Raw genomic sequence first — 23920 nt, forward strand, 5'->3', positions numbered from 1 at the left:
CGAGATCCAAATTGTTGTCACGTCTCCAAATCCCCCAAGCTCCTCTTCTGATGAGCTGAACTCAAAGACAGCCTCTAAAACCTCAGCACATCTCCTGTTTTTTGTTTGCTCATTTTATCTCAGGTAGCCTAAGTTCATTCAGGTAACGTTAGCCCAGCCGGATTCAAAAGATCCTCCCGAGTTGTTTGCAAACCACATGGCCCAGGTTTATCCAATGGGGGCCTCTCTTGATAGAAAGTGGTGAATATTGTGGATGGTCATTGGTTTATTATGTCTCAGGCTGATAGACAGCTGAATCCACCAGTGGGGAATTCGCATGGGGAAAGCTCCAACCAATGGAGATTCAGAGAAGGCAGCGCATGCAGCCTCATCATAAATGCTGTAAATCTCAAGACACGAAACAGATGTCTTGTACACAAAACAACGGTTTAAAGTTATGTAAATATGATTTCTGTGCGTGTTGATATGGCTGAAAAATCTATGAAAACGTATAACGCCCGCGCCACTGCGGGCGCAGACTCCAGAGTAGCCCCGAGCTCAAGCTGGGGGACAGACCCCTCATCTGCTGGATCCACTACATCTCGCACTGGTACGTGTCGCCTGGAGCAAGGGGACGTTGTCCGGATCTGTCCAAACTGACCGAAGGCGAACGGTATGAATGCCTCACTGAGCGATGGCTCCAGATAAATCCCGACAAGTTTAAACACCCTTATCTGATCCCAATACCTCTCCCGGAGAAAGACCTGACTGGGATCCCGAAGCTACCCGCAGAGGACGACGTCGATCAGGCGGATTTCCTCCACGGCACCTTCTGGGGGACATCAAGCTACAGGGCTTTACTCTCGGGCAAAGACGATACCCGAGCAGCGGCCCGAGACCTACCCTGGTACAGACAGAAAGAGTTACCCTTCCACCTAGAATCAAGCGGCCCCTCCCTGTCATGGAACATATCGACAGGTTTGTCGAGAGTACCTGGGTGGCGCCTCTCGAGCAGGCTAAGGCCCCGGTTCACGCCTGGACTGACGCCACGCGTGTGTCCGGCTACGAGCGCGACATCTCCGGTGGCATCCCGGCGCTCGAGCCCTCCTTTGCCGCCCACTTCGCTCCTGGCGCGGCTGCGTGGAGCAATACCAAGAAGCCTCAGCTTCCCGGGGCGCGAGACCGACAAGCGGCTACCCTCTCCGACCGCATGTATGTCCTCGCTGCCCAGGCCACGGCCGCCGTTTCCTCCATCTCCATCCTGGTCACTACCCTGGCATCGGAGTTGAGCAGCGGCGCCTCGCCATCTCCCGAACGGGTTCCCGACCTCCAAGCTGCGGCTGGAGCGGCCATGCAGCTCTGCCAGGCTGCCGCGATCTGCACTGGCCGCGTCATGGCTAACGCTGTGGTGCACCATCCCCTGCTGTGGCTGGGCGTCTCCTCTGTGAACGACACAGCTCGCACGGCTCTGCTGAATGCTCCCATCTACCGGTCCGGGCTGTTCGGCTCTGCCGCCGGCGAAACCCTGGAACGCCTCGGCAAAGTTGAGGAGCAGTCCAAGCTGGTGGCCAGGCATCTCGGGGTCAAGAGGACCCAGTCTGCTGCCTCCCGTGCCCCCGTAAAGGAGGAGGAAGAGGAAGGCGAGGTCCGCCCCTCTGAGGGCTGCCCCCGGTCCCCCTCCCGCGAACCAGCGATCTGCTCAGGCTCCCCATGCTCCTTCCACCGCTCGCCAAGGTCCTGCTCCGCAGTGGAAGAGAAAGAAGCCCGGCACTAATGCGTGACAATTAACGTCTGCTCAGGCTGCTATTGTTCCCTATGGCCCTCCCCTCACGTTAGAGGATGGTTGTGGTCCCTGTATTAGGGGTTCTCACAATAAAGAGCATGCTCATGTGTACACTGGTGGTCACTTGTGTCATTTCCATGCTCGACAGTCTGATGCTATGATTAACAGTCTGATGCTATGATTAATGTGTCTCTGGGTTCTGGTTCTGAGATGGTTGCGCCTGCCCCTCCGCTCTCTGCCGAGAGAATTAAGTCTGTGGAGGGTAGCGCTGTTCTGCCCCGTTATCATGTCTCAAGTAAACTACGGGCCAGTTCATCCACTCAGTTAGCTAGCGCTAGCCTGGCTACTCTTCCTACCCCGGCGGGGATATCAAGGAAGTTTGTCGGGCAGCCTTCCCCCTCCACGGGTCAGCTTTCGGCAGCTAAACTTTCCGTTTCCAAGAGAAATGCTCGCCAGAGAGTTAATCCTGTGTCTCGCTTGGTGTGTAATACTGGGAAGGCGTTCTCTGCTACTTCTACGGTGAGCGCAGGTATTCGTGTACGCACCATCGTTAAGCGAACTTCATTTGAAATTGAGCGCTCGCTCTGCTATACTTCAAATTTGAATGATCGTACGTCACTGGTTCCCTCCGTTGCGCTGCATCGGTATGGGTCGACTGCCTCATTTGCATATGGGAGCAAGATTCCCCGACTTTTCGCGGCAAGTTCAAAGGCGTCTGCCTCCACACAAACTGAGTCTATGTCGGCAGCGGCCTCATTTGCATACAATGACTGGGCTCCGCTACTTCAGCCGTCTGCCTCATTTGCATATGAGAGCGATGCTCCTTTTCCTTGCGTTGTGAGCGATACAAGGGCTACCGCTACACAGGTTAAGTCGGTGGCCTCTTCATGTGCATACACTGACGCGGCCCCACTGTCTGCAGACATGATAGTTGATTTTCACAACAGCTCTCGGGCTACTTACGAGCTTACGTCTCCAGGCTCTGGAGGACGTTTACACTGTTCTGACATTGATGTTGCCCCCACTTCAAGTAAGTCGGTGTGTGATGACAGTGTCTGCGGTTCGCCTCCCTTTCATATGCGGCCCCCCTTGGACTGCTGCAGCCCCCACGGGTGGGGAGGTGCCAGCGGTGGCGGTCGGGGCCGTTCTAGAATACGATCGCTTTCTGGCGAACGTCCCGCGCACGGCGGCGGGCCCTCTCTCGCGATGCAGAGTGGCGTGGATGCGGTTGCCATGCCTCCCTCGCTGGCTGTTTCGCATCCTGACATCTGGGTATGCGATTCAGTTTATCGCCCACCCTCCATCCTTCTCCGAGATAGCGGAGCTCCTATCCAAGGAGGCGATAGCGGTGGTTCCACCGAGCCGCTTGGGGGCGGGATTTTACTCTCGTTACTTCCTCGTCCCGAAGCGAACAGGGGGGATGCGTCCCATCCTCGACCTGCACCTTCTGAACAAATGCGTAGCCAAACGGCATTTTCGTATGCTCACAGTGAGGCACCTGTTGGACTCCGTTCTCCAGGGAGACTTCTTCACAAGCATAGATCTAAAGGACGCATACTTTCATGTTCCCATCAGAGAGGGTCACAGAAGGTTTCTGCGTTTTGCCGTCCAGGGTGTGGCTTACGAGTACACCAGGCTCCCGTTCGGTTATGCGCTGGCTCCTCTGGTGTTTTCCAAGTGCCTAGAAACGGCGATTCTACCACTGAGGCGCGAGGGCATCAGAGTGCTCGCCTACCTGGACGACCTTCTGATCCTCGCCTCGTCAGCCGCTCAGGCCAGGTCGCACACCTCCCAGCTTGTGACTCATCTCACAGGCTTGGGATTCGCCATCAACTGGGAAAAGAGCACGCCGCGCCTGTCTCAGTCTGTCATTTATCTGGGTCTCAACTTGGACTCTGTCTCGATGCGCGCCTGTGGCTTTCGGTGGCTTTCTGGAGGAACCCGCGCATCATCGCGCGTGGTGTCCCTCTAGGCAGGGTGTCGTTCCGCATACCGATTTTCACGGACGCGTCCCTCTCCGGCTGGGGAGGGACGTGCCTGTCCCAAGCCGTGGGGGGCCGTTGGCCTCCTGGCGAGAACAGGCACATCAATCTCCTAGAGCTGGAGACTGTGTTGCTGGTTCTTCAGCACTTTGCACCTACGCTGAGGGGGCTCCCTGTGCTAGTGCGCTCAGACAACCGTGCCACGGTAGCTTACATCAACCGTCAGGGTGGTGTCCGCTCAGTGGCTCTTTATCGCACGGCGGTGAGGTTGTGGCTGTGGGCGAGCTCCAATCTGAGCTCCCTCCATGCTCAGCACATTCCGGGCCACTTGAATGTCGGCGCCGACCTCATGTCGAGAGGCGGGCCGCGCCACGACGAGTGGAGGCTGCATCCTCAGATTGTGTCACATCTTTGGGCGCGCTTCGGTCTTGCGAAAGTGGACCTGTTCGCCACAAGGGAGAATGCTCACTGTCCTCTTTGGTTCTCTCTGAGTCGGACGGACAGCCCCCCGCTGGGAGTGGACGCCCCTGTACGCTGGGAAGTGGGAGTCTTTCGTGCGTTGGTGTGATGAGGAAGATGTAGACCCGGAGACCTGCTCAGTTGAGTCAGTGCTCTCCTACCTACAACATCTGTTGGACCTGGGGCTTGCTGCCTCCACCATTAGGGTGTATGCGGCTGCTATTTCAGCATGCCATGAGGGGTTTGCTAGGACTACGGTCTTTGCACACCCTCTGGTCAGGCGTTTTTTGACGGGTGTGGTCCGGCTTAGACCACCTGTCAGAGCCTTGGCCCCCCAGTGGGATCTGTCACTGGTTTTGGACGCACTGTGCAAGGTGCCGTTCGAGCCTTTGGAGCAGGTTGATCTCAGATGGATGTCTATCAAAACGGCATTGCTCCTCGGGTAAGCGAGTGAGTGATCTGTGTGCGCTGTCGACGCAGCCGGGCTGCCTCACCATCACTGGGGACGGCAGTAAGGCCGTTCTGAGGCCTAACCCGGTTTTCCTGCCCAAGGTGGTTAGGCACTCTTATAGTGCTAGGCCTCTGGAGCTGCGCGCCTTTTCTCCTCCTCCGCACTGCTCGGTGGAGGGCGCCCGGTTGCATCTCTTGTGCCCGGTCCGTGCGCTCTCTGTTTACATTAGGCGCACGGCCTCGTTCAGGACCACGCCTCAGCTGCTCGTATGCTACGGTGCGGGCAAGCTGGGCTCCCCCCTTTCCAAGCAGCGCCTCTCTCGCTGGCTTTGTGAGGGCATCTCTGCTGCGTATACCGCGGCAGGTCGCCCTTTGCCTGGCCGGGTGCGCGCGCACTCCACTAGAGGAGTTGCCGCTTCGGTTGCGCTCTTTCAAGGGGTGTGTGTGGAGGATATCTGTGCTGCGACGTCCTGGGCGTCGCCGTCGCCTTTTATCCGCTTCTATCTACTGGATGTGCCATCTAGCTCCCTGGCAGACTCTGTCCTGAGTGTCGCTGCTGGGGCCACGCCCTGAGATGGCGTGGCTGTGTTGGTCGGGGCTGTGCTTGGTAACTTCCCGGCCAATTTTACTTGCATGTTTATGCAGCTTGACCATTGTTCCGCCCCCTGTGCGGGGTGCGCGGCCTTTGGTTTCTAGCTCCTGGTGGACACCAGGGGACCCTTGCATTCCGTTTGCGGTCCTTTGCCTCGTCCGCCCGTCTTATTGCCTGACCGGCCCTCCGTTGGGGTTCGGGTGGAGGGAGTTGCACTTTACTACTGTGTGGTGCTTGTGTACTCCCTTGCCTCCAGTGGGTCGATGTTTTTATGTCGGCCTGGCCCGCGTACATTGTGGGCATCGCTGGAGCTCCGCCTATTACCAATAGGAGCGCTAGCGCCCCCCTATGGGGCGTAGCTCCACGATGTAGAACGAAGGTTACGTATTGTAACCCCAGTTCTACGAGTGGAGAGGAGCCCCATAGGGTTTTTTCCGGGCCCTGCCTCTAGCTTTCTAGCTCGTCTGACTTAGTGTGGGAGAGCAGATTGCTGGGGTTTAGCCACCTTTATAGTAGGTGGGGGGTCTGTGATTGGTTAGGACGATAAGGAGTACATTTTTATCTTCAGATTGGTTGTTGGCATGCCAACATGGGTTACCAATAGGAGCGCTAGCGCCCCCCTATGGGGCTCCGCTCCACTCGTAGAACTGGGGTTACAATACGTAACCTTCGTTTTCTGACCTGCGTCAATATTTCAATTTCAATTTTTCAAAGGAAAGTATACACAAATCGACAGTTGGAAAAAATAAGTCCACACAGTGATACTGTATAAAAAATGCAAAATTGAAATATTGCAACCAATTACGTATTATTCTTTTTAGTCACGTGATTGATAAAATTAAACTGATAAACGTTACAGACCAAATAGGCCTAAAGGAATGAATTGTCATTATAATTTTGTGAGCGCAAACATTGACTCAGCAGCAAACTGTGAAAATGTTGGACAGACAAAAATGCAATAGTTGTTGGTGTGAATGTGTATGGCAGAAATTACCACCAAGGGAAAGTGCTGGGTTCTCATAACTATAGAGATGTGTCATCAAAATATAGCCTACAGAAAATAGGCATTCTCTCTATTCCTTCAAATAATCCCCAAAGTGGCACATTGTGTTATTACAGTCAGTGTAATTTTTCAGCATGAGGTTGGATACTCAATGCTGCAGGTTGAAGGAATAAGCAGTTCCATGGAGGTAATCCGGCAGGTTGAAGTCCGCCCCGTCATACAGGCGCACCATCCTCAACATTTTCTCATTTTGGTAACCGAGAGCAACGAGCCGTGGAGTTGAATCAAGCCCCCAGGATTCGAAATCTAAAGTGAAGGCCTATTGAACCGCGCCATCTTGGCTAGATTTGTAGTCATTTTGCTATTTCCGGTGACTTTTGTACTTGCGCAGTTGTTCTTTTCTGTCCGACGCGCGTCCACGAAAAATCCCGGCTCTCCCCGCTTTGATTTAGCAATGAAAACCGGCTTGCATATTAACCTGTTTTTGTAAAATATATCCATTGGAGAAATTATTTTTTCATCCAGGCATCTTAGTTTTAACAGGTTAAATATGACTGAACATGTTTTGTTTGCTAGTAGATGGTATTCATTCCGTTCGCGATAACGTTATTGCAGCCAGGCTAAATTCCTCCAGGGAGCCAGTGACCGGCGAGTTGAAGAGCTTCACTCCCCGCCAGCAGGAGCTTTGGCCGCTGCTACCGCATCTCGGATAACCCGCTGAGTTCGTGGCTGCTATTTCACATTCGCCCTTGATCAATCCCAATACCGATCCATGGTAATAATGAATCAATCGTTCAGATCGGCAGTGCTGCATGCATGTTACAACATCATTGTTAGCTTTATTAACATAACCATAGCCTACATTTATCTCTCTAACGTTAGGCTATCCATCTTACACCAGTCGGCCATTCGATAGCTAGAAGCGGTGCCAACGTTGACCGTGGACGTGGACGCGCGTCGGACAGAAGTACAACTGTGCAAGTACAAAAGTCACCGGAAGGCCAGAAAAGCACAACTGCGCAAGTACAAAAGTCACCGGAAATGGTCAAATGACTACAAATTTGCCAAGATGGCGCGGTTCAATAGGGCTTCATTGTTGATAGCGGTCAGTGAATGGAGTGGCTGTATCCAGTTCTATTAATACATCCATGAGTTGAATCTACATGATTCTCATGACGCTGAATCTACACGGTTCTCATGACACCATGAGAAATTAACCAGCAGGCAGCGGCACCGGGGCGTGACCCATTCGATACCGGTCCGTACAGAAAGGATACATTGCACACGAACTGTACCAACTCTGCAAAGCACGAATCATGCCCACAACGATGGGACGCACAAACGCCCACTTGCTTAGCTGTAATCCTTATTAACAGTCGAAACAGGAGCATTTTGAATTACATGAGCACGGAGCATCATTTTATAGCTCAGAATTGCCAAGCGCTGTCTTCCGACCGAGTCCCACACAGGCGCGCATGCAACTTATCTCTCCTGTTTACAAAGTCGGCTCTTGTTTCCTTATTATATGGTTTATATATAATCCCCATTTTCATACCTTTGTGTTGGCCGTTATTTTATTGCAGAAGGCACTCGCGCCACTTCATTACATTTTCATAGCTGACAGAAAGAAGCCCAGATGAACAAAAAATGTGTATTGCATTCTTATAAGTTGATATAAATACAAGAATATATCTTATAAGAATAACTATATAGACGATTGTTGTTGTAATCTTTTTTTAATCTTATGTTGGTTTTGGTTCTGTTTATTTAAGGCTTCTTAGAAATTCAGATTGAAATGTGTTAGGTAAGACCCAGGCGCACAGCAATGGAGGAGCCAGATGATCAGGTTTCAAGCCTGGAGGGGCGGTTTAATGGAATAAAAGAGGGGAGCCACAAAAAGGTTTGCCACAAAACAATAGGGGATGCAAAAATAGGCGCCAAAAATCCTGCCACTAAATAATAAGACAAAGTGCTGTTGGGAGCTGGAGAGGGTTAGAGGTGGGTGAGGGCTCTGTAGGAGCTGGAGCGCCGTACGCCCGGTCTGAGGCGGCGCGCAGATGAGCGCATAGTGGGAGAGGAGAGAGACGGACGGGAATAACGTTGTCGCGGCAATAGCTAGACTGGCTCTGGAATGACGCTGCTTTGGGGGGAGACACAGACAGACAGACACACACAAACACACACACACAGGGTTTGACTGACGTGGGAAGCATGAAGCGCTCCGTGGCCCTGGAGCAGGAGCAGGTCAGACACGCACACACACACACACACTGTCTCCTGGAGCCCCAGTATGTGGGCCCAGCACCAGCTTCTTCACCAACAATTGTTTATCCTTCAGGCACAGGGTCTCACCTGATTCTAATGAATATTATTAAGATGGGATTGAGTAGATTCTTCTAGCCTCTACCTCCTATCCCTAACCTTCCCCCACTGCTGCTCAAAACTGCACCCCTACTGTGACCTGATAGTTTGGATACAGGACTTGTGCCACTTGGGTTACGGCAGCTCTACTCTGAGCAAGATGTCTGTTGGTGTGGTTGCTAGATTATATTTAGTTTACTTTTACTGTAGGGATAAGTTATTTTTAGAGTCTAGGGTAACCTGTCAGATCCTTAGCATGCATAATTATAATTTTATTTTAATTAGTTTAATTTTAATTTTTACAAATACAAGAGAGTGGACACTGCTCCCCTATCTGAGCTCTTCTCTCTGGGGGGAGTAAAAAATAGAACCTTAACTTTAAATGCAAATGTTACTTTAAATGATTGCAAATGTTACTTTAAATCAATCTAAATGATTGATTGCCAGGGCAATGAGCATACATTAAGCATACTGTCAATTACAATAATCCTCCATATTCCACTGCAGCAAGGACCTGAAGGCTTCTGTTCTGACTTATTGTCCTTTCAGTCCAGATCGGAGCGTTCTTCCACTCATTGTCCATTGTCCCTTCTGCGTACTGTACAATCAAGAGATTGCTACATTTCTACAGTTGTAGACTGGGGGATTCACAGGAATCCCCAGGAGCATTGTTGCTCCCTATTATATATACTCTCACTCTCACCCTGGGCTTGAACTCAAAACTATAGACACCCAAGGGAAGGTCATGTTCATGTTGAGCCAAGTGAGAAGCTGGCAGACCTAACCCGATCAGAAGCATACTTTGTGTCAATTTTTTTGCCAGAACATCAACGGACACCAGTGACCACTTTGAGTTTCTTGTCTTTGAAAACATTGTGTGTTTTTGAGGGATTTTGTCTATGCACCTATGGATCCATTGTGTGTTAGCGGCAACGGGTTATATCTCAAGAGTGCACTGTTTGATGAAACTTTGATATCGGCTGTTGTATATGATCGTGAATAACCTTATAGCATGGCTTATAATGCTAAATTCTGAACCTGTCCTTTAATCAGGAATAATATTCTGAAATCGGATCTGTAGCTAATCATTGAACAATAGCCTAGGAACTGGTTTGTTCATGTGTGAGTCAATGATTAAAATCAAAATAGGAAGTGGATATGGAGTTTGTATTACTGGAAAAAATCTAAAGAGTAACTTTATACCAGGAAGATCCATGGTGAACTGAGTAATAGCCTACGGCAGGCCTTATCTAGGCCTATGGAACGCTGCGCTCGCACAGAGTGCGGTCACGTAGGCTACGCTCTAGGACGAAGTTGGGTGAATGGGTGGACTTAATTTAGTCCTCTTGGTAAAAGTTGATTGGACTCTAAAACCATGAAAGAATAAAACAAAAAAATGCAGCAAAACGAAGTAGATAAGATGATGGTTTGGAAGCAAAGGGAACTGCTTCTTACATCTCTTACAACATAGCCTATATAAATAATAAGGTGAACAGTAGTAATATTGTTATCACAGCGGTGGGGATTGAGATTGAATAATTAGATATTGAAATAAAATTAGTTCAGTGATTTTTCATGCATGGGAAGTCAGATGTCCTAGGAAGAAGATTCTGAATATTGGGAAATACAAGAGGGGCCGGCAGCTGAGGCTGCCCCTAACAATCAAGATTCAAGATCTGTTTATTAGGCATGTACTGTATATGGCTCACACATACTAGGAATTTGACTAGGGTTAAGGCATACGCTGTTGCTGATGACATAGGACAGGGTGCAGGACAGGACAGTGCAAACACATGACAGTGCAATGTGCAAATTACGATATACTAAAAAAAGGGGGAGGAGCAGATGCAATATACTGTACATACTACTGTATATATAGATTGGAGTGTGGTGAGTGTATGCGTAGTGAGTGTGCAGAGTGTAGTGTGGTGGATGAGCAGTGTTATGTACAGTGTGTGCCGTTGTGATATGTGGAACAACCAGAGGTCATGTGCAAGTGATGCAAAGGGTATAGAGTCAGTGGGGGCGACACAAGCCTTGTTAATGAGTCTGATGGCCGTGGGAAAGAAGGTATTTTTGTGGTGTGTGTCCCACAGTCTCCTGCCAGAGGAGGGTGGGTCAACGACATTGTGATAGGAAGGGTCGGCCACAATCTTATTGGACTGTTTTAGGGTCCTGGAGGTGTGCAGGTCCTGATCAATCATCATGACTAAGGGTCTTCTTGATTTTGAACAGGCATGTTCAGGCATGCCCCTACTTTAATTAGTGTTACAAAGCAGTTAAATAAAAAATCTATCATGATTCGTGTCTAAACCTGAACATATCTAGATTCTTAGTATTAAAATTACTGTTAACACAGATAACATCATTAGCTATGCACAGATAACATCATTAGCTATATCTTTTGACAACACACACACACACACACACAGAATTAGACTGACATGGGGAGTCACTTGATCACAGACACACACGTGAGGATTGGACATCCACACCAGCTACTGTACCTCTCCCCCTCCCGGTTCTCTCCCCACCTCTTCCACTTTTGTTGTTGTTTACTAGTCCGTTCCTCTGTGTTTTGTTTTTTTTCTCAGCCATGTCTGTGCATCATTACCTGAAGAGAACGCATACTGTCTGATACAGTACAGTATACTGTATGGAACTTGATATTTCAACGTCATGTGATTCTGTCCACAGTGCGAGGCCTTCCCCTCCAACAAGGCCTCTCCCCCCGGTCCAGGGAAGGCCGTCACTACGGCTGTGGACTCTGAGAACCAGCCCAAGTTGAAGGGGCAGATGAGGCCGAGGAGGACCCGGTTCAGCCTCAGGAGACACCTGCAGAAACACGGACTGGCCAACGCCGACTGCGTCAGCAGTGTGGAGAGCGCAGAGGAGAGTGAGTATGAACAGTATGTATGGAGAGTGAGAATGCCCCCTCCCATTGCACAGGCTCAGGCTGGTGAGTCAGTCTGCTGATTGGGCGATGAGCTTTTTGGGGCGGGGGCTTTGACTGCCTCGGCGCGGAACTCCCATATCCCAGTGTGCTTTGCAGTGGTTCCTTTTGAAAGTGTGGATATTGGAACTGTGTGTGATTCTGTCTGTCTGTCTGTCTGTCTGTCTGTCTGTCTAGACGTCAGTCAGTGTGTCTTTCAGTGTACCACTCTTTCTGAGCTCTGTGAAAACCAGCATAACAGCGTACAAGTACATCTGGAGTTTCCCCTTCTGTAGCAGAAGGCCTCTATAAACTATATGTTGATGGCAGCATCTGCAGTTGAAGCCAATGAGTGGAAGCAGAAAATGAATGTCTAATTTTCTCCAAACTTCAATTAAACCCAAAATGGCGTTCAGAGACCACAAGAGGCCCTTTAGATTTTAATAGTTTTTTTCCCCCTAGGCTATAATAATAATACACACACACACACACACACACACACACGCGCTCCCCATGGTGTGTGTGTGTACCCTAGCTCCCTGTGGTGTGTGTGTGTACCCTAGCTCCCTGTGGTGTGTGTGTACCCTAACTCCCCATGGTGTGTGTGTGTGTACCCTAGCTCCCCATGGTGTGTGTGTGTACCCTAGCTCCCCATGGTGTGTGTGTGTGTACCCTAGCTCCCTGTGGTGTGTGTGTACCCTAGCTCCCTGTGGTGTGTGTGTGTACCCTAGCTCCCCATGGTGTGTGTGTGTGTGTACCCTAGCTCCCCATGGTGTGTGTGTGTGTACCCTAGCTCCCTGTGGTGTGTGTGTGTGTGTACCCTAGCTCCCTGTGGTGTGTGTGTACCCTAGCTCCCCATGGTGTGTGTGTGTACCCTAGCTCCCTGTGGTGTGGGGATGTCATGTGCTTTTTGTAAGCTTGCTTTCTTAGCTGCTTCCTTCTCCCCTGCCCTCAGTTACCCTGCCTCAGTCTGCTCTGCCACGGTACTCTAGATATGAAAGCTCCATCCAACGATGCAAGCGCTGAAACTAGTCCTCTCACAACTAACCCTCTCACAACTAACCCTCTCACAACTAACCCTCTCGAAAATAACCCTCTCACGTACTAGGCTCTCTCTGTCTCTCTGTGCCTTCCACTGCCCCCCTTGTGTGTGTGTTTCAGATAGGTTTTCTCCCAATTGAAGGCTTGATTTGTGTGTGTGTGTGTGTGTGTGGGGGGGGGGGGTGTGCGTGCGTGCGTGTTAGCGAGCAACTCCGCGCCTACTCTAAACACAGGTGTTGTGGGGCTGGTGGGAGAGACGCGCTTCTGGCACGGCAAAGACTACTGCAACTTCGTCCACAAAGACTGGATACAGCTGGACAAACCCTTCGACGGTAAGAACCCCGACAGATCGCACGATGCACAGATGCGCACGCGGGACGCCGTGGTCTGAATTCCTGTCCTGCTTCCGTGTCCTCGTCTGCTGCCTCAGACTTCATCGACAGGCACGTGACTCCCAGAATGCCTTGGCACGACATTTCGTCGGCGGTTCACGGGAAGGCTGCGCGCGACGTGGCCAGACACTTCATCCAGCGCTGGAACTTCACCAAGGTCAGGGGTCACAGCAGGACGACGCATCTTGGAGCTGTGGCTTCCTGTCTCTCGTCAGAGTTTTGTAACCTTGTTTTTGCTTTCTCTCTCTCTCTCTCTCTCTCCCTGCCTCTCTCTCCTCTCTCTCTCTCTCACCTTCTCTCTCACCATCTCTCCCTCTCTCCATCATGTTCCTACTCTCTCCCTCGTCTTCTGCCTCCCTGTCTGACAGATTATGAAGCCCAAGTATCGTTCTCTGTCCTACCCGTACCTCCTGCCCAAGTCCCACACCACCGCTGCAGAGATCAGATACCAAGTTCCCAACTGCATCCCTGTTAAAGTCCAGGTAACAACCTCACCCTCTCTTTCTCCCTCCCTCTCTATCTCTCTCTCTCGCACACATACACACACTCACATGTCAGCCTCTCCCGTCTCTCTATCTCTATCTCTCTCTCTCACTCTCTCACTCACTCACTCACTCACTCACTCACTCACTCACTCACTCACACATGTCAGCCTCGCTCGTCTCTCCTACACTCACACACACACACACACACACACACACACACACACACACACACACACACACACACACACACACACACACAGACATACTGTACACACACTATCACAGAGTCTCTCAGCGTTATGTCTCTCTCTCTCTTTCTCTCTCTCTCTCTCTCACACACACACACTCACACACACACACACACATTCTTTTTTTCTCCTGTCTCAGATCCTGCGGTCAGCGTCAGATTGGTCAGCTGGTATCAAGTACCACGAGGAGTCCATCCACAAGGCCTACGAGCACGTCATCAAAAACAGCCAACACTACATATACATAGAGGTACACAGGAGAGACAGGAGGTGACACAAGGCCATTAAAACACTACATAGCTCTCCATAACGGTGTGTTAGCGTGCCGTATTCTCTCTGCCCTCAGAACCAGTTTTTCATCAGCTGTGCTGATAACAGACACGTCTTCAACAAGATTGGAGACGCCATCGCTGAGCGCATCCTCAGAGCCTACAAGTTAGAACACACTTGCACGCAATAAGCACACACGCACACACACGCACGCACACACACAGACAAACACACACACACACTCACACACACACACACGCACACACACACTGACTTCATGGATATGGAATGGATGGAATTCCTCCACATCAGAACCTTGATTACAGGATCACACTAATGACCCAGTATAAATATCCATGCTGATACGTTAGTATGTACAGTGCAGCACTGCAGAACAGCGCAGCCGCCCCGGCCTTTTACGGGATTGGCTTCAGATTTTGGGAGCATTCCATCAGCAATAAAAGAAAGTGCCTCATAAACACACACACACGTCAATATCAGGCGGAAACCTCGTATCTCCATTTTGGTGATTTTTTTTTTTTATCATCAATTGAAAGCTGGGACTAACCCTTTACAGCCTCTGAACACGTCCTGGCCCTGGGACCAATTAAATGTATTCTAAACATCTCATCATATGTGATTGTATGTAAAAAATAAATAAACAAATAAGAAATTGCCGTTCTTCACATTCTGAAAACGTTTTGGAGATACAAGGTTTCCGCCCGACAAGGTTTCTGCCCGACAGCGACGACATATAAACTGGTATGGAAACGGGTGTGGGTGAAAGTGTCGCTTGACGTTGTCGTTCCTTAGGGAGGGCATGAAGTTCAGAGTGTACGTGGTGACGCCTCTGCTGCCCGGCTTCGAGGGCAACATCAACACTGGAGGAGGAAGCGCCATACAGGCCATCATGCACTTCAACTACAGGTAGGTGGGGCTGTGTGTGCCTCTGTGTGTGTTTAGGTGGGCCTGTGTGCACCTCTGTGTGTGTTTAGGTGGGCCTCTGTGCGCCGTGTGTGTGTTTAGGTGGGCCTGTGTGCGCCGTGTGTGTGTTTAGGTGGGCCTGTGTGCGCCTCTGTGTGTGTTTAGGTGGGCCTGTGTGTGCCTCTGCATCTGATTCAGATTCAGATTTTCTTTAGCCAGGTAGGTTTTCACACATACTAGGAATTTGTTCTGGACTGTTGATGCATACAGTTGTCTAGAACAAACTCCTAGTGCGTGGTCTCTGTATGATTACTGTCCAAGGAAAGCTGCGTTGTGACTGCCTTTCCCGTCCCAAGGTAGTTAGAAATAACTAGAAAATGTTGAAAGTTGATGCCCTTTTTTAATGGATAGAAGAGTGCATTTTCAGCTTATCAAACCATTGTCAAACCCATAAACATTTTATAGTTATTTTTTAACTATCTGGAACTTCCTACAGTGTACCCAGGGTTTGTCTCTCTTTGAAGTTCCGTGTACATAAGGGTGGAGAGGGTTACAGGTTTTATGGCCCCTCTAGTTGACTCAGTATAGATAACCACTCCTTCATTTCTGCAGACAGAGCAGTGAAGTTTAGTTTTAACACCCCTGCACTTGTCTATCTGTGTTGGGAGAACAACCCAGTTTGGCAATGAAAACATTTTTCAGTTTTATTGGTTTGATTTCGCCATTCAGTGTCAACACACCTTAACTCAAGAGAGGTGTTCCTGACTCTTCCCTGGTCCTGAGAACTGCAACACGAGTAGGCTTTATTCCCCCCCAGCTTTAACTTTCATGTGTCAGTTGAGCAGGAGATTGATGGGAAATGAAGTCATGTGTGTTAGCATTGTCTCTGAAACCAGTATTCGAGTAACTAGTATTTCATTCGTTCTCTTTAGTATTACAAAACATTAGGGAAATGGAAGTTGTGTGTGTGTGTTCATTCTATCCCCATTCCAGACAGCTGGTGTCCGTTGGGGTCAAGTCAGATAGTGTCTGTGGACAATTAGTGCGGTATTAATCTCTCTTTGTCCGTCTGTCTGTCTCTCTCTCTCGCCATCTCTTTCTCTGTTTCCCTCTCTATTCCTTTCTCCCTCTGTTTCTCTCTCTCTCTCTCTCTCTCTCTCTCTCTCTAGAACCATGATCCGAGAAGATTGCTCCATTATATCTCAGCTGAGGAGAGAGAGTAAGTTTGTGTGTGTGTGTATGTTCATGTTTGGAAGGGTGGGGGATGTTAGCAGCACCAGTGTTTACATCAACAAAGGGTCTCCTCTGAGTTTCCTCTCCTGCCCTCTAGTGGGCGAGCTGTGGCTGAACTACATCTCCTTCGCTGGGCTGAGGACCCATGCGGAGCTGCAGGGACGCCTGGTCACCGAGCTCATCTACGTCCACAGCAAGATGCTCATCGCCGACGACAACACTGTCATCATTGGTGAATAAAGGGCCGCTTGGCTGGATTAATAACGACCGGTTGCCGTTAAAAAAAAAAAAGATCCTGTCAGCCAGTCAGAATCAGAATCACTTTAATAGCTAGGTAGGTTTTACACATACTAGGGAATTGTTTTGGTCAATTGTTGTTTTTGCCATCTCTGTCCATGTGTGCGGGCGCAGGTTCCGCCAACATCAACGACCGCAGCATGCTGGGTAAACGGGACAGCGAGGTGGCGGTGATCGTGGAGGACTCTGAGACAGTGAGCAGCGTGATGGACAAGCAGCCGTACCAGGCCGGACCCTATGCCCTGCAGCTGCGCCTTGAGTGCTTCAAGTACGCTGCTACATGTGTTTGTGTGTGTCTGCATGCAGGTGGATGAAACAACAATAATAATAATAATAATAATAATAATAATAATAAAACTGTGTGTTTGTGTATGCACGCCGGTGGATAATTAATAATAATAATAACTAACAATAATAACATTAATAATAAAAATGATAATAAAACGATGCTTGTGTGTATGCATGCAGGTGGATGAGGATATTATAAAAAAAGATAATAATAATAATAACTTTTTGTATAGTGCCTTTCATTTAAAAAAATGTAGCTCAAAAGTGCTTTACAAGAGGGAAATTACACAGTGCTTCAGATAAAAATAGATATAAAATAAACATTAAAAGCAGGGAAAATAAAGTGGAAGATAAAACACAATAAAAATAATATAAAGATGAAGAAATCATGTAAAATACAATATTTTAAAAAGAGATAAAAACACCATTCCCACACGCTGACCGCTGACCTCTCCTTCGTTCTTCCTTCCCTCTCTCCTCCGTGTTCCTCCCCTCCCTGTGTCTCAGGATGATCCTGGGCGCTCACACGGACGCCAGCATAGACGTGTCGGACCCCGTCAGCGACCACTTCTACAAGGAGGTGTGGATGGCCACCGCCGCTCGCAACGCCACCATCTACCAGAAGGTAGCAGCGCACGCTAACTGACCGCCTGCAATACACAACACCCTGCCAGTAGCTAGCGCAGTCCCCCCCCCACCCCACCCTCACCCTCCCTCCCTCCCTCCTCTGCAGGTGTTCCGATGTCTGCCCTCCAGTGACGTCCGGAGCATTCTGGAGCTGGATGGCTACCTGGCCAAGCCCGGGCTGGAGAGGGAGGATCCAGCAAAGGCTCGCGAGGAGCTCGAGAAGATCCGCGGCTTCCTGGTCCAGTTTCCTCTCAACTTCCTGTCCGAGGAGAACCTCCTCCCTCCCATGGGCTCCAAAGAGGCCATGGTCCCCATGGAGGTCTGGACCTGAGGGACACACACGTGCACACACACACACACCCCCGCATACACACACACACACACGCACACACACTATTGCCACACAAAATACTAGTCATCACTACACACACACACACACACACACACACACACACACACACACACACACACACACACACTCTCTTTCTCTCTCTCTCTCTCTCTCTCTCTCCCTCTCTAAACCAGCATCAAGAGCTCTTTTCTCTTTGAAGTGTGTGCCTGAAGAACCAGGCATCTCCTTCCATGTTTACAAGAGAGAAAAGGACAAAAAGACGAGACTAAGACGAACTGAGAAACTGGAGCTTGACACATTCGGACATCCGTGTGTCCAGGAACGGACATGGCCTCCATTAAAGCCTGGGAAAGCTACTTTTACAACAGAGTCTTGTCCTCTACTCTAGCTTTTACTGTTTACTAACACTATGCAACCGGCTGGCTGGCGAACGCAGCAACTGACTCCTCAACTGGAAGAAGGATTGGCTTATGAAGCTACACTAACGTGACTTTTAAGGGAACAAGGAACAAGGGAGTACAAGAAAGGAGAGTCACAGCTTTCCAGCCGCTTTAAGACTTGATGATGCCATATACATGAACTCTTAACTTCACACCATTGCATGATGTCTGAGAAGAACCCTCCCAGGAAGTGCCAATTGGTTGATATTGTTAATGCAGTAGAGCTTCACTTACATTCCTTATTTACTGTACATTCTGTGACCTCTTTTTACTTTGTTGGCTCTCTGTAGTCCACTTTTTAGTGCCGAGGACTACATTACCTGCAAACCCTCTATGGCAATGCCGCCCACAATGGCTCAGGCCTTATCCAAAAGTGGCTTCCGTGTTTCTCTCTGCGTGTACTACTGTGCTTGATGCTTACAGTATGTAGCCACTAGCATGTTAGCTGGAGTCGCATTGTGTATCCTGCTCATGACATAATAACTGTTGTTAGTCAGTGGCTGTGTTCACTAAAAATTATCCAAGGATCACTTAAGTGTCTTAGTACAGACTGTATCTATGGCAATGTTGGGACCTTACTGATGCGCTGCACCTTGTTCCCTTCTTTCTCTCCATCTCCTTCTTTCTCTCTCTCATCCTCTCCATCTCCTTCTTTCTCTCTCTCATCCTCTTCATCTCCTTTCTCTCTCTCATCCTCTTCATCTCCTTCTTTCTCTCTCTCATCCTCTCCATCTCCTTCTTTCTCTCTCTTATCATGCCTTTTCTTGGCCGCTCCCCTGTCTCCATCTTTATCTCCCAACATCTTGTTTTTTTACTTCTGATCACTGTGTTCAGAATAGCATTTTTGCACAACCTATTCCTCTCGTCGGAAACCCCAGAAATAATCTATGGTACCATGTCATGTATTGCAGTTGATTGTGGGTTGATATGAAATTAACTTCACGATTAAATAGATCTGATTGTCACAAGCCTTGTGGCCTTTTTCTGACGCATGCCCTCCTCAGAAGTGACAGCCATATTGATGAGGTCTGTGGGAAAAGTGGCAGACATATTGGTGAGGTCTGTGGAGAACAGTAGTGGGTTTCACCTCTTTCTTTCATCTCTGAGATATTGACTGGTTAATCTGTTCCAGCTCATCTACATAATATGAATACACCCTTGTCATGTGGTGCTTTACATCTCTATGGGGTGAGTGGTGCCCCTTGAAATCTGCAGAAAGCAGCTGATTGCACTTCTATCCTACCGGTGGAACTGTGGGATCTTTCCATGATTTGGTGTGTTTTAATAGTTGACCTTGCGCACACGGGAACATAGCCTATACAGGCTTCTCTTTAGCTAGTGGCGCTTTTGAGGAACCTTGTTAAGTCATTGACAACAGATTACACAGGGTTGAGCAGCTGGTTCGAGTCGACAATCGCAACCAGCAAGGAAGGAGTAACCAGGATACCACTCCCAGACTGCTGGCTCCAGCTGCTACACTCTAAACCCGGATTTGATTTTAATTAACCTTTTGAGTGGTCATTACTTATTGTTTCATGTTTTGTAAAAAAAAGTTCTCATTACTAAATCAAGTTAGTTGTTTGTAATAGTCAGCTGAAATATGCAGTGCAATGGTCATGTTAAGCAGAGATAACTTAGTATGTTAAGTTTCTGTAAGGGGCGGGAGGGGCAAGAGCTCGAGCCCTGAAGAGTCACTCTCCACCTGCTTCTGCTGCGCTAGAAAGCTGTGGCCTTTTGAACGACGACATTAGCTTACTTTTACACCAAATGGAATGGTGAGTGTGTAAATACATACATATCTTTCTGGGGAAATTGATTAGAAAAAAGGCCGCTCCGATGACAACAAGTAACGTTAGCTTATGCTATGTTATAAGGTTACCGCGTCTTGTTGGATGATCTGAGCTTAAAGCAGTTGACATTAACTTGGCTAATAACCTAACTTGTCAAACAAAAGACCAGCTCATTAGTTGGTCATTAGAAGAGGTTGGTTAATGTTTTTCAGTGCTAAAGTTAGCTTAGTGTTGCTGGCATTAGTTTTCCCCTGTCGATTCAGTTTACTATAACATGTTGTTGCATGCCACCATGTGCATTAGCCAGGCTGGCATTAGCTAGCTAGCTAGCTAGCTAGCCACTAGCTAACCTCTGTTCAAATGGTAAATGTACAGATTCAAATGAGTGTCTGTTAAAGTTGCACGTGAGGGATTTGTTGCATTTAAGCATAATTTAGCGAACATTTCAAAGGACCGAGTCATTAGTTGGTCATTAGAAGAGGCTAGCTAACATTTTGCATTTTTAAAGTTAGCTATCTAAACACGTTAGCTAGACCCAACTGCCTCTTCTGTCTAGCACATGTTGCATGCATGGGCGTGTGACTAGCTAACGTGTTCATATAAACGATGGTGTTTGTTTAAGTTGTAGCCTGACATTACATAAGTGATTTGTTGCATGCAATAGTAGTAACTTTCAAAAAGAAGAAACATTTAACAATGGAGTTAATTTTACTGAGTTGTTGAGCTAAAGCGTTTTTTATGTTCTGTTTTACAGGTTCTTGTGAAGATGGACCTGACTTTTGCATTGAGAAGAAAAGAGGTGGTGGAGTCTAGACCTGCCATAAGCAAGATGGCGGAACGCTGGCCTGCTCTTTTCACAGAAGATCAGGTATGTTGAAGAGAGAGATGATTCGAATGTTTTTCCTTATCCATTTATCGTTATCATTATTTGATGCCATTGTTTGATGTCTGGATATCCTTTTGTCATCTTTTCTGAATTTAGGTGAGCGGGATATTGGTCAGTTGTAGTTGGTTGGGGATGGAACAAGGAGTCTAATTAATAGACTAAAGACATTTCAAATACAAAAAGTTCATGTTTTTTTTCAGCTCTCTTTAGTCTTTAAATGTAATACTGGATTGTGGATTCTGCCTTTTGTGTATTTTTCAGGTGTACATGGAGTTCAACAGGATTGCTGGCAAGAACCTCAAGCATGAGTTCTACGAAGGCATCGATCAGCACAGTCCTCGTCTGGTCGAGATATTCCAGTCTAAGAGAGGGAAAGTTGGGAAGCTGTTGACAGAGCTTACACAACAGACCAGGGTTGGTACACACTCCATACCCATTATGCACTTGCATTGTTTTTCACAGCTTATATAATGACAACGTCACAGAAAGTACTACTGTAAAAGTTGTGCAATACAATTCATAGCTATTTAACTTATGTGGTCATTTTACTCCCCAAAAGACTACAGGGCCAACTGATATCCGGACACTGGTGCTCAGAGGGCTTCCTCTTATCCTTGGTGAGGACACCACAGACTTCTACAAAGCTGGCTTTGTAAGTAACCTCTTATTTTCTCAGAGTATCTAAAAGGACCATGACGGCATAATCGTGAATTTTCAACATTGATAGTTCCGGTCTTTGATAAACCCTGTGTGCAAAATCTGAGCATAGTCACACAGAATAAGGATGTTGCTCCACTTATCACTCATATAATCTGTCTAACTAGTTCATTTCTTTGTGATTTGTCTGACTGTCCCATGACTAGGCTATATTGCTTGATAGTTATTTAATGAGAAATCTCATAATTTTGCTCTCATGAAGGACTCTGATGATGATGACTCATACCGCCACATGGAAATTGGAATCCTCCTCGTTGAGCGTGAAGGTGCTGCACTCTCATCCCTGCATCTCAGTCCAGCCTCGGTAAAGATCATCATTGAGGGAGCAGTTGTGGTGGACAACATCGAAGACCTGCCGAAAGCTATGTGCCTTCTGTTTGGACTTGCATACGCACTGCATCTCAACTACCCCAAGTCGATGAAGCTCACATTCCAGTTCATCCAAAAGGTACTCCTCACGCTGGGCCACAGTGAACTAAAACCTAAGTTACAAACATTGAAAAACCAGCTTGCAATGTAAAGAAATGCTGTCAAGTCTACTGTAAGAAGCCATGGCTGCTTTTGTTTTGTTTTTCCAGCGGCGCGCCGTGCAACCGCAGTCAGTTTGATTATAGATAAGTACATGTATATATGAAGTGGTCAGGTCACAAAGATGTAGAGTACAGAATGTAGATGTAGAGTACAGTACGTAAAGAGATTGGCCGCAATTACAGTTTGATTATAGATAAGTACACGTATGAAGTGGTCAGGTCACAAAGATGTAGAGTACAGAAATGTAGATGTAGAGTTAGTACAGTAAAGAGATACATTTATTAGTAAGAAGTGTATGTTCACACACAGTTCACACAAACACACGCATACACACATACGTTTTTAGAGGCTTGCCAGTTTTAATGAAGCTCTATGTGTCATTCACATCTGTTGTCTGGAAAAGTTTTAGATTGTTGCAATCCTTTGCAGATTTGATTTAATTGCAGAATGCATTTAATAGCAGTGGAATAGAAGTGTATGTTCACACACACAGTTCACACACGCATCCTCACACAAACACAGACACACATTTTCGAGGCTTGCCAGTTTTCATGCAGCTGTGTCATTTGTGTCATGTGTGGCAAAGTTTTAGATGGTTGCAATGTCAAATTCAAATTGTCAAATAAAATATATTGTGTAACATTTAAATGGATTGTTTGATTTGTTCTTTTTATTAAAGCATAATGTATTTCATGCAATCTTCAAAATCAAAAAAGTATAATTAAATTAGAAGAAAATACATTAATTATATTAACAAATGACTTTAAGTAATGATAAATAAGTTTATGTAGTATGTTTAACTTAAAGTAGTTAGTTTATTAAACTTAAACTCACATGATATGTCAACTGCATCCAATTAAGGTTATATGTTAATACAACTTAACCTGTTTAGTTTTTCCTTGTGTAAAAACTAAAGTGGTTTAAGGCAACGGGTTTCCACGCAATTTTCTAGTAATGTCAACTAATTCGGGCTAAGAGTGTAGTTACGAATTTTCCTATCATATAGCCCTAGACAAAAAAAAAACATATCATAAATACCTGCATGTAAATCTATTTCTGTCTATCAATGTCTGTCTGTGTTTAATAGACTTTGGTTGCATCAATTAATTCTTGCAAATATATTCTGCTGTTAAAACCTTTGCCTGTATGTGAACTACAATAAAGTATCTAACGCTCTTGATATATAATAGGTATAGTGGCTTATTCTTTAAACGTGTAGGCCTACTGCCTTCCAATAGCCACTGTCCAAGCGGGAGCGGGGTTAATGACGCACGTATACAATCCAAAATTCCAATAGAGCAACGCGGAGATCCAGGGTTATAATTCCAACCGAAATGGCATTTATTATGCGTAAAAGTACAACAAAATATTTAGTGCGGCTCTTCGTACCAATAAACAAAATACAATTATATTTCCATGATTTGCATTGGTTTAGTTTAGTCTAGTTTTGTCTTTGTTTGAGCGTGTCGTGGTGTCGTGTTATCGTGTTAGCGTGGTCAAAAAGCTGTTCCGCACCCCGTCTCACTAGGATTCCCCCCAGGGGCGTTTCCTTACCTCAATTAATAGATAGCTACAGATACTACCCCCCGGGGGGGGGGGTGAGGCCTACAGGTAAGCATAGAATAGAATAAACCATGGCAAACCATACTGCATGCAAACATAACAATATACTGTAGCAAATTATACCATAATCTCAATTGTTACGTTCTGACCTCCTAATTCCATATACCATATATCTATTTTTCTTACACATTTTCTTTTCTCAGGTCAAATCAATATAAAGTTAATTCTGGCTCCAACAATAGGTGTTGTTACGAGCCTCAGAGGTCTAGGGGTAGAGGGGGGGTACTCAACACAA

The 23920-nt window shown here is 47.4% G+C and overlaps 2 protein-coding genes across 2 annotated transcripts in view; both read left to right on the forward strand.

The window, feature by feature from the left end:
• Positions 1-19096, forward strand: part of pld1b (phospholipase D1b) — a 51325-nt gene extending 32229 nt beyond the window's left edge. The window contains exons 15-26 of the mRNA XM_084443106.1: positions 11307-11505; positions 12786-12914; positions 13013-13131; positions 13343-13456; positions 13847-13957; positions 14054-14142; positions 14791-14904; positions 16071-16120; positions 16232-16366; positions 16546-16699; positions 17227-17344; positions 17453-19096. Of these exons, the coding sequence (XP_084299232.1) occupies positions 11307-11505; positions 12786-12914; positions 13013-13131; positions 13343-13456; positions 13847-13957; positions 14054-14142; positions 14791-14904; positions 16071-16120; positions 16232-16366; positions 16546-16699; positions 17227-17344; positions 17453-17677 (1557 nt within the window). The 3' untranslated portion in view covers positions 17678-19096. The remainder of the gene's footprint in view (positions 1-11306; positions 11506-12785; positions 12915-13012; positions 13132-13342; positions 13457-13846; positions 13958-14053; positions 14143-14790; positions 14905-16070; positions 16121-16231; positions 16367-16545; positions 16700-17226; positions 17345-17452) is intronic.
• A 732-nt stretch (positions 19097-19828) lies between these two features.
• Positions 19829-22676, forward strand: LOC311313461 (uncharacterized protein). The gene is made up of 5 exons (XM_084443592.1): positions 19829-19913; positions 20683-20796; positions 21076-21228; positions 21374-21466; positions 21734-22676. The coding sequence occupies exons 1-5, from the start codon at positions 19911-19913 to the stop codon at positions 22049-22051; spliced, it is 681 nt and encodes a 226-aa protein (XP_084299718.1). The 5' UTR covers positions 19829-19910; the 3' UTR covers positions 22052-22676.
• Positions 22677-23920: the final 1244 nt, after the last annotated feature.

This window comes from Borostomias antarcticus, assembly GCF_949987555.1.
Source record: "Borostomias antarcticus genome assembly, chromosome: 9".
Taxonomy (NCBI): Eukaryota; Metazoa; Chordata; class Actinopteri; order Stomiiformes; family Stomiidae; genus Borostomias; species Borostomias antarcticus.

What these genes read in the sequence shown, in the direction of transcription:
- LOC311313461 (XM_084443592.1), top strand. An exon ending in AGCTTACACAACAGACCAGG is followed by an intron (nt 21,229 to 21,373) that starts GTTGGTACACAC and finishes ACTCCCCAAAAG; the next exon opens with ACTACAGGGCCAACTGATAT. An exon ending in ACTTCTACAAAGCTGGCTTT is followed by an intron (nt 21,467 to 21,733) that starts GTAAGTAACCTC and finishes GCTCTCATGAAG; the next exon opens with GACTCTGATGATGATGACTC.